This window comes from Gouania willdenowi, chromosome 17, assembly GCF_900634775.1.
Source record: "Gouania willdenowi chromosome 17, fGouWil2.1, whole genome shotgun sequence".
NCBI lineage: Eukaryota > Metazoa > Chordata > Actinopteri > Blenniiformes > Gobiesocidae > Gouania > Gouania willdenowi.
The window spans coordinates 7,649,495-7,660,830 of NC_041060.1; the positions used below are offsets into that span (position 1 = coordinate 7,649,495).

At 35.6% G+C, this 11,336-nt stretch overlaps 1 protein-coding gene across 1 annotated transcript; it reads left to right on the forward strand.

The window, feature by feature from the left end:
* Positions 1 to 1,457: 1,457 nt before the first annotated feature.
* On the forward strand, positions 1,458 to 9,338 carry cldn15la (claudin 15-like a). Its single transcript, XM_028472754.1, has 5 exons — positions 1,458 to 1,914; positions 4,465 to 4,629; positions 5,919 to 6,000; positions 6,769 to 6,882; positions 7,859 to 9,338. Exons 1-5 carry the CDS (start codon positions 1,698 to 1,700, stop codon positions 7,941 to 7,943), a joined length of 663 nt encoding a protein of 220 aa, XP_028328555.1. The 5' UTR covers positions 1,458 to 1,697; the 3' UTR covers positions 7,944 to 9,338.
* Positions 9,339 to 11,336: the final 1,998 nt, after the last annotated feature.

The following is an 11,336-nucleotide window of genomic DNA, read 5'->3' on the forward strand; positions in this document are numbered from 1 at the left end:
ACCAAAGAGTTGCACAATATGTGCCACTTTTGGCTTTTTCGACTATAAGGGACAGCAGGTGTGAGTGAGTTCTGTAGTGTGACTTGTTTAACGGAATGTCTGGCTTAGAACACTCTCAGAAATCCATCTAACAATCCAAATTTCAATCAATTTTCATGCTGTTCTGAAAAGTAGCAAAAACAGTGATTTTCAAAACAAGTACTTTAATTCAAAATAAGCTATTAAATAAAAATATATCATTATAGGCGTTAATTGTAATTGTCTATATTCCAAAACAGAAATCATGACATATATTGACTCTATATTGCCCAGGCCTACATTGCAGCCATTGTTTCCTATGGTATTCACTCTTCTCTTCTTAACATTGCTTAAATATATCTTATGGTTGAAATTGACAGTTTGGATGTCCAGAAGTGTGTAGTAACTAAGTAAATGTACAGACAGAGGCTTTATTTATAGTATAGTATATAGTATATGATTCACTAACTGTTTATGTTTTCTCAGGTGTTTGTTTGTTTTATCCTCCCACATCTTTTTCATTTACCTAAAAGTGAAATAGAGAGAACAAGGGAAGAACCATTCATAGCTGTTTTGCTTCTTGTTATGACTACTGTACTTGTTTGTTTGATACTTGAGTGTATTTTTTCACAAGATATATTTGATACGCTGTTTTAAGACTTTTACTCAAATGATTTCTAATGGGTGACTTTCACTTTCACCAAAGTAACCTTCAGTGATGGTATTTGTGCTTTTACTTAGTTATTTTTTCCAGGTTCTTTTTACACCTCTGTGGATGTCTGGATTCTAATTGTCCTCTTTGGGAGTCAAACTTTCAATCTCCTTCACTGTAGTCAGCAGTTTAACCTGCTACTACTGATCTTTTCAATTGGTCTCTGGGAGCTTCTCAGATAGTTTGGTCTGGAAAAGCTTTTGGAAATACAGTCGCTAACTGACTTTAAATGTGCAGGTCTACTTTATCAGATAGAGAAGAGAAGGAGCGCACACAGAGGTCAGACTTTGGACTCTCATGACGCTCAAATATGAGCCATCAACGGCCATAAAGCTATAAACCACAGAGCTTACACATTCAACCAAACTGAATTTCTACCGCCTCCGCTCTTTTGTTTCATATTTCACTTGGGGGTTTTTTAGTGTGTGAATAATTCCTGCTTTAAATTTTGAAAGACTTGGTGATTACAGTTACCAGATATTTTTAAAGGAGATAGTTTGTCTATTTAAGTATCTTTGTAGGGTCCAAGAAAACATTGCAATCAGATGAATTTGGGTGTTTATTAGTTATTGTTCTGGACAAAATAATCATCATCACTTTTTAAGTAAAGACCCTAAGCACACAGCCCCCATCCTCACAATACAAACAGATACTGCTTGCTGAGGTGCGGCTGAAGGCTCACGGTCATCATCATCATCACCGTGATCCATACAAAGTGGGTGTTAGGACCCACAGGGAGTGGCACCAGTTTATAGCCCCTGTCTGAGTGTAAAGTCCAGCTGTTAGACGCAGAACACAGAGCTGAGGAAGAGGATTTCGAGCCTCCATCAACCCTGACCCGTTCGTAAGATCACCTGAAAAAGACTCCAGCTCCAGAGCTCCAGGCTTTAAACCTTGGTGGTTTCCCTTTGTTCAAAGGCCCTCATTGACGGATTTGTTCTGACCACCCCTCTGAACAGTGACAACCATGTCGACGGCTGTGGAAGGTACCGGGTTCATCATGTGCATTATCAGCTGGCTTCTTACCGGGGCATCGCTGGTGAACGACTACTGGAAGATTTCCACAGTGGCCGGCAGCGTCATCATCTCTCAGAGGCAGTTTGAAAACTTGTGGCACTCGTGTGCGGAGAACAGCGCCGGAATCGCCGAATGCAGAGACTTTGAGTCATTGCTTGCCCTTCCTGGTAAGTGCAAACCTCAGATCAGATCAGACTCTTCAGGCTATTTGACTATGAATAAAATCAACTTTAGGTGATGGAACCTGCGATTAGCCTTAATTCAACGTTACACATTTACAAATCAGAGTGGAAACAAAAAACAAAACCTTTTTTCTGAAATGAATCCTAAATATGCACTTGTGATGATTTAAACAAGTTGTTGTTCAATATCGGTGAGATTTTCCCTTTCTAAGAGACAAGAAGGTCAGGTTTCCAAGTTCCCTGCGATCTGAATTATTCAGCCTCACCTGCTAAATATTATTATTTAATATTCAAGTTTTGTGTTGAGCTCATTCAATCATTTAAACAGGAAACGGGGCCTAATTCCTTTCTCTTTTACTTTTTTTTTTGGGGGGGGGAAAGGTTGGTGAACTTTACAGCAGAGGTTTCCCGCCAAAAATGCATTTGTGACTCTTAATTTAAGTATTGTATAAAAATGAACAACAAACTGATGATTCTATGGCATTACTTCCTGGTATTGCAGTATTAGGTCATTTTTCTGAGGCTGTTTGAGCTGCAGTAAAAGCCATTTACGATTACATCCAATGCGCCATTTTGAGCTTCGCCCTGTCTTGACGGCAAAATGGAGGGAACTAACTTTTTAAGCTGATCGAAGTTGTTTCCCATACTTTCAGTTTGGATTCAAATGTACACAAATGATCCTGCTAGTGCAGCAGGTTTTAAACATATTTCAATAGCCTTTGAGATTTTGCTTTATTTTGAAAAGATAATTTAATAGATTTTTTTATGTAATAATTTAAACACAACATGTGATGTAATGCACTTAATAGAAGATCTTTTTCAACAAATCACTGAAGCAGTTTCTCATCCATTGAATTAAATCTTTAAATCACATTTTATGTTTAAATTATCAATGACGGGAAACATTTGCGCATATTCTGAAAGTTTCAGGATGCGTTAGTATATTGATCATCTTTAATGTGTCCTCAAACAGTTCTGTAAGATAAATATTTATACTACACAACTGTGTGAAAACCAGTTGACTTCTTTGTTAGCTGAAACTACCTGAAGGTCATAAAAAAAAGGTGCAGCAGGTTTTTATGATACTGATGGGGTCATCTGTTAATAAATTACCTAAAGCAGCTGTAAAGAAGGTTTCCCTTATAAAACACAGATGACTTTTGAAGAAAAGAGAGGAAATAAATAAGCAGAAACAAAGATTTAGGGTTCAGTTCTGGATCTGCTGTTTGGTTTTGCTATTTTTTCTAGGTCTTTACTTCAGCATTAACCATAAAAAAATGTATGGCCTGAGTTGTGTTTAAATTTAACATTACAAGTCCTTAAAATACAACTCATAATCTCACATTCTAATACATATTCATAAAGATTGGAAGTTGGATAGGAAGAAGCCGAGATGAGAAAAAATTAAGTGGAAGGAGAACGATTATTTTGGAGCAAATTCAAATTTTTGAAATTGCCTTTTTTGCTACTGTCACGGTATAACTACGGAAGAGGATCAGGGCCACTAGTGGAAGTAATTATTTTTTTTTTTTGTCTTAATTGTTTTCTGTATATATGTCATTTTTTTTTCCTTCCACTACTGGTTCTGTTTTTTTTTTTCTTGTTTTTTCTTTCTTTACCTCCACTACTGGCTCTATTTTTTTTTTTTTTTTTTTTAGTGGCCCTAATCCTCTTCCGTATATAACATTTTATCTCTAAGAGTGTCTGTACAGTGTTTACATTTTTGTCATTAGCTTTTAAATGCATTGTAATTATATTTTTTTCAGATATCTAATACAGTGTAAAAGAGGTGGGGGGAAATAAAAACTAGAAGTAAATATATAGACCGTCTCGAGATTCGGGCCAACCACAATGTGTGTAACATATACACACATATAAAAATGATTTGTAACATTATTGATAATAGCGACTACAAAAATCTGAATTTTGCTGCAGTACCATATATGAACTGCTTCAACATATACATTGTGAAGAAGTATTGTGCAACAGAAGAAGAACCAACCTAAAGTCTCAAAACTTTGGGACCATCTTACTGAAAACTTATACCACAACAAATACAACAATTACACAATCTTCAACAAATGAATTCATATATATTTTGTACAGTCACTGTGTTTTATGGCACTTAAAAGATTTGTATATTATGTACATTATATTAAGAATTGTAATTTTTCAAATTAATTTGTGAAAATTGTAATGAAAACTTTTGACCACTACGCAGACTTTGCGTATGCTTTTAAGGTATGTTTGATATGTTAGATTTCTTAAACTCTGTCATCTGGTAGGAAATAAAATATTCAAATATTAGGTATATATTTGTTTTACATCAGAAAACCCGAAAGCTATCCTCAGCTATCTGAGTAGATAGATGTAGCTGATTTAAAAGCATTGTTTCTTTCAGTCCTTTTGTGCCACAAGTCCCCTCAAAGAGAATTAAGTTCAGAACTTGTGAATAAATCATGAAAAGTCATTAACAAATTAAGTTTTTATTGAGCTTTTCCAAAAATGAGTGCGTTAACATTTCTCTTTGTGCAGGTCACGTACAGGCATGTCGCGCTCTCATGATCATCGCTCTGCTGCTCGGCCTCGGCTGCATGATCGTCTCTCTGCTCGGACTCAAATGCATCAAGATCGGCTCAAACACGGATCAGGCCAAGGCCAAGATCGCCACCACTGGAGGAATCCTGGCCATCCTCGGTGGTGAGTCACACAGAGCAAACTGGTGTTAGGGTTGGGGGTAGTTACGTTTTTGGATTATGTTGAATGGCGTTTTTTCCTGTTACAATTGTTTTTTTCCCTTCAATCACGTTCTCAATTCCTAAAGTTCAATTACTATTTATCGCAATTATTGAGCGTGAAATAAATATTCACATGAAACCTAACCTTCCTCTTGTGTTAGCTTTCTGTTAGCATCTCTTATGATGCGGGTCAGGTCTTAAATCAGCTGAATGAATTTGAATTTGAATTTGTTTTTCATCTCTTGGTTTCCTTGTTATATTTCCTTAGCTATAAAAATATTGGTATTAATATTTTTGGTGTGGGTGTCTGAGCCTTTATTGTGTGAGTATACCCCTAGATTTATATATATTTTATAAAATGTGAAATGATCCTCAAGATTTACTGACAGGCAGTTGGAAAAGTTGATATGAAACATATTTTAATAATTGTTAACTATGTATGTGTAAGCCATAGAACTGTAACATGGTTCCCCAGTATTGCATTTAATTAAATTGTAATTGACAGTTTTTATAGAATATCCACGAAGTCCGTGGACAAAATCCTTTCCTTTTCGAGCATCAAATTCGACCTGCAGAGGAAAGTAAAAATGACAGAGAAAACGTGAATCATTGTGTAACTTTCAAACTAATTCAGTTGTAGATATCTCAGCCCCTCCATATACATAAATTCAATAAAATTCCACAATATTTGCAGGGCTCAAAGTTTTGCCAGCTGGCAGTTATTTTTAAACTTGAATTGTTAAAAAAAAATTAAAATTTTTTTCAAAATCCTCCCACTTTTCTCTCATTATTTCACAAAATGTATCCCAAATGATATTGAAATTTGTCACAAAATCAAGGACAATTCAAGTGAATCTAAGTTTAAGGTCAGTCATTGCTTGAATATTATTGGTGCTTTACATACTTCAGAATATTTATACGTGGAAGTGTAAACTATGGCAGAATAATGTTGACATTGCTCATTTGTCTGTATTTGGCCCCTGAACTAAAATGAGTTTGGTCAAAGTTTCCTATAGTTTGTCCATTTTTCTAAGTTCCATTTTCATTATTTGTATCAGTCTCATGAAATTCTGAAATACAACCTGAAACTTTGCCTTTTATTGACCCCCAAACCTCAGCCCAACATCGTCTCATTCTTGTTCATATTTCTTATTCCTATAGTGGAAATATCACCTCAAACATAGAGCGACCTGGTGTGAAATTAAAACTAGCCGTATGCTAACCAATAACTCATGTTTTTGTGTGTTTCAGGTCTGTGTTGCATGGTGGCTTGTTCCTGGTATGCATTCAGAGTCGTTGAGGACTTCAACAACCCATTCACTGGTGGAGTCAGGTGAAGAGCCACTCGCATACGTTTGCTAAAATAACTGAAATACTTTCAAAATGTTCACCCTCTGTTACACAAGCGCCACATCGTCCATGATGAAACAACTTACACGTAAAACATGTCATCGTGTTTGCATTGTTTCCTTCAGCTGTAGTGTAATTACATACAGAAAGGTATCGCTCATACTTTAAAGCAGGGGTTCTCAACTGGTCTCACCCTGGGAACCACATTTTGCCACGGTCATTAAATCGTGACCTACTTTTTTTTTTTTTTTAGAATTCACCCAACCAAATTTTGTTCATGTTTAAATGTTTGTTTTAAATATAAATCTATATATTTTCCTGTGCAACATGCATTTCACTACATGCCTGTCAAAAGAAAAGTTTCTTTCAAATTAAAAGACAAGTCCAACATGAGAGAAATTAAGTATTTTTTTATTTTTGACCCACTTTTGGGTTCCGTCCCACACGTTGAGAATCACCGCTTTAAAGCATCTATTCTATAATGAACTGACCAGTGAAGATTGAGAAGCAATTGAAAAGGAAGGACTTCTCCAGAGAAGAGTAGAACATTGTGACTTTAAAAGGGTCATTTCACCCTCCTAACACATTTTACCCTTGGGGTCAATCTGACCCTGGGGATATTTTGCTTGTTTTTTATTGCTTAGTTCTAATAAAAATATCATTTTTATTTTGAATGATTAACATTGAATGTGATCAAATTGACCCTACGGATAATTATTTTCGGTTTTGACTTCCTGTTGTGTGTTTGCAGGTTTGAGCTGGGCACTGGTCTCTACATTGGCTGGGGAGGAGCCTCGCTGGCAATACTGGGAGGAGCTTTACTTTGCACCGCCTGCAGGAGGGCGTCACCTGCAGGCCAGAAAGGGTAATTACGATAGAATCCATCTTTGAATGATCCATATCAAATACTTTAAACCAGTTCTTCCCAAAGTGTGTTGTGCGCCCCCCCCTAACCCCCTCCCCCCCCCTCCCCGGTGGGGAATGAAGACATGACAGGTGGGGCGCGACAAACAGGAGGACATTTTCATTTTAATGCTAGTTCTTAAATCCTTTTGTTATTGACAATAAATAATATTAACACCAAAGAGGCCTACACACAAGGAAAGTAATAATGAGAAGCCTAAAAATGTAGCAGAAATTAGAAGAGCATTAAATGATTAGACAACATTAGATATACGACCGGGAACAAAATGTAACATGGAACTAAAGCAAAAATAACGTTTTACATCGGCATGTACTTCACATGGAGCGGAACAATCAGCAAACTTTCAATAGTCAATATTTCAATTTTCTTAAGCTTTTTGCCACAGGTCGCAAATAATGTTTCTTTATTTTCTGCATTTTTTACAACTGCACTTTTAAATTAGTTTTCATAAAGGTGAATAGTTTAATCTAGTTTTTGTTTTTTGAATCATTAATAAATATGGTAGTACGTGTTCTCTGTTAGCTCAATACATTTGAAAATGTGTTGTTTGTCACGACTATTTGGGGGCAATGGGCGCAGGTTGGGCTTGAAAGGTCACCTTCGTTCAAAGTGGAGAACACCCAAAAAACTTTGAGAACCACTGCTTTAAACACGCATGGAAAGGAGAAAAAACCAAATGGAAACATGCGCGAGGCATCAGTAATATTCAGATAATATTCAAATCACATGGTCATAAGAATATAAGTGGTTTGTTCATAAATATGAATTTCTATGAATATGTGAGTGCTCTGTCCTGTCGAAGGGTATAGTCTGATTTTCCCATACGCTCTTTCACATTCCTGCTTTTTTCCATATTTAATTTTTTCTGCATCTGATGTTGTTGCTGTTTTTTTTTTTGTTTGATTGTGTTTTGCAGTGGTTACTATGGTGGAGGCACACCACAGAAGGTCTACACACTCACAGCCAAATCTGACCCGGATTCAGCCAGAGCTTATGTCTGAACACAGAGCGTCTCTTCTTTATTTGTCGCCTGAGCCTCTGCCAGGGTTGGGTTCAATTACATTTTTCAATTACAATTACATCTTCAATTATCCATGTTCAATTACGATTAAGGTGAATGTCAGTTTTTTTTCCCAATTACAATATAAACTACAAATATTCTCAATATACAAAACATTCTCAATTACTGAAGTTCAATTACAATTAATCACAATTACTGTCGTTGATAAATAACCTCATAAAAGGTAACCTTCCCCTTGTGTTAGCTTTCTGTTAGCAATTCTTATGATAATGGCTCAGTTTGGACCCATGTCTGTGGAGGACTCTACCCAGCCACAGAGAACATCAAAGATATCAAAGAGCAGAACTTCAAAGGAAGAGATCAAAGAGCAGACACTTCTAAGGGAGAGAAAAAAAAACTGCAGGGCACAGATCGAGTATGAGGTGACCTAAAGCTGCAGTTGGGAGAGAGTGGGAAACAGTTATGAGATGCACACTCAGGCTTGATAACCCTGTAGCTGGCCACCTTTGATCAGGGTATCTAGTGTTTGAAAGGCCGAAACACCCCGATTCAAAGGAACACTACTAATGATGCGTCCTAAAATTTACATCCTAACCAAATCTGAGACATAAATGATTCATTCAGCTGTAAAATACACAAAAAAATTATTATCTATCATCTAATTTGTTTCTCATCTCTGGGTTTCCTTGTTAGGCTTCCTTATCCATGAAAATGTTGGTTTTAATACATTTGGTGTGGGTGTCTGAGCCTTTTTTCTGTCTGTATACCCCTCAATTTCATTTTATTTATTTTTTTAAATAATAAGATGATCCTTAATAAAACTCACAGGTAGTGGGAAAAGTTGATATGAAACATATTTTAGTAATTACTAACTACGTACTGTATATATTCTATTGAATTTTCATGCTAATTACAATTACAAAGTCAGTTATCTGAACTCAATTACAATTCAATTATGATTACAACAGAAACAGATTTTTTTTTTTACAATTATGTCATAATTGTAAGCAGTCATCAATTACACCATTACAATTACAATTGATCTCAACCCTGGCCTCTGCTTTGTCCTGATTTTCAAACAATATAGAATTTTTACTTTGAACTGAGATACGCCTTCCCTCAGTCATTCTGTAAACTTTACATACCACAACTGTGTCAATATCTGTCCTTTTTTTGTTTGTTTGTTTGTTTGTTTGTTTGTTTGTTTGTTTGTTTAAACGAGTTGTTGAGTTATAATGTTGATAGTCTGAGAATTCAAATAAATAGATGATTAGTAAATAATAGTTGTTACCAGCCGTAACAGTCAGTCAGTGTGGTAACCCTGTTGGGAAGTTTGTTTGTTTTTGTCTAAATAAAGTTTGTTTTACTATGTGCACACTGTGTTTATACATTACATATGGTATTATACGTTTGGTAGCAAAACTACACACGCCGACAAAATAATGGAGAATCAAGGCAAAGCTGTACATAAATAAGGAGGAAATGCAAGTTGAGGAACAGCAACACAAAGTCATTTTGAATAAAGGCCCATACAAAGCACATCACAAAGCAGGAACAAAAAAAAAAAAAAAAATGTGTGAAACTTTCAAGGGAATTTACAGAAATGACATTCAGTGTTCAAACATCCTGTAAGTAATGAGGAAGAATATTTATGTGTTTCATCTGTCAGAGAACAGAGGAAGTGAATGAAAATATGTACAGAAAAGTCAAAGCAGCCCCGAGCTGGAAATTACCACAAAAGTTTGTGAGAAAGTTGCTCAAAGATAATGTTTTGCTTAAAATTTAGTCTCACTTCAAAAGGATAGTATGACTAATATTGGTATGCATGGAAATGTCCAAAATAATTATCAGATTTTATAACAAAAAAAACGTTTTCAGCAGAATAAATAGTGTTAATAAATACCTTTTACCATTTTATTGATTACAAATTTTTAACTGGTGTGACATTTTACACATTATTTTTGTTTGTCTGTTTAATTTTTCCAATATGTAAAGCATAATTACATATTGGAAATATGCATATTGCATCATTGCAAAGAGATAATTGTGTTCTTTTTTTACAAATTCAAAGCGTGTGGAGGAGTAGAGGAAGAAACGTTTGCTTATTTAACGCCATCTCTCAAAATAGATCAATGTTCCTCATTTCTTAAGCTTCCCTATGAAGTGTACTGTATACCCTTGTATTGCATTCATATCATTTGTAGTAAAAACAAGACGAGAAGTTTAGATTTTTTTTTTGTTTTGATTTATTTATTTTTGAAAATGTAAAAACAAAAACAATACATAAAATAAAAGGAATGTTACATAACGAGTCACAAACACACAAGTTTTCAAAAAACAAAAAATGTCATCATGCTAATTGTATGCATTGTATCTGTATCAAATTAGGAAAAGTCATGAAATATGAAGCAAAAAAAAAATCATATTTTTACATTTTTTTTAAATTATGATAAAAAATAAATGGGGTCAAATGAGATTCAGCAGCTGCTTAGTGTCACTGTGTGTGTGTGTGTGTGTGTGTGTGTGTGTGTGTGTGTGTGTGTGTGTGTGTGTGTGTGTGTGTGTGTGTGTGTGTGTGTGTGATAATCCTCTCTCTAATAATAACGATTAATGCACTGCAGGCAGTAATCCTCCTCCTGTCTCACTACATGCTGACAGGCAGAACAGTAGATTAAAGCTGCACTGCATCAGTCTTTCCATTGATAAACCATTGACACACACACACACACACACACACACACATGCAGTTACTTTGTCTGTTAACTTGAAAAACAATCAAATATCCCAACGTTTAACTCTTTTCAAAAGAAAGTGTCTATTTGTACGGTTGCCGTACGAACAACCCCAGGTGCAATTGGTACGTTTACCGAAGTACATGTACGTAGAGTCTTGGGGTTAGGGTTAGAATTAGGGTTTGGTTATAACCCAATATCGCAACAATTTTTAGTGTTTGGGTTAGGTTTAGGGTAAGGTTTAGTTTTCGTCACGCGACCAATGACTGACCTATCACGTGACCTAACCTGGTCAAATAGGGGCGCTGCGTACGGATAGAATGTCGGTATATTGAGACGGCACCTGTACGGATAGCCACTGCCAGATAATGTATTGTAAACATAACTTTTAGATAAAAGATATTCACCATCCCAATCTATTTGATCACATATTGGTGATCTACTGCGTATGATTGAGAGGGAGATTTTTAATCATGTTATTGTTTATTTTATGTTTTTACTGCTGATTTTAATGTTGGTATTGATTTTTAAGCTGTTTGATTATGTAAAGCACATTAAATGGCCTTGTGTATGAAATGCGCTATACAGATACATTTGCCTTGCCTTGCTGTAGCAGCAGGGTGTTACAGGACAGCACGGTA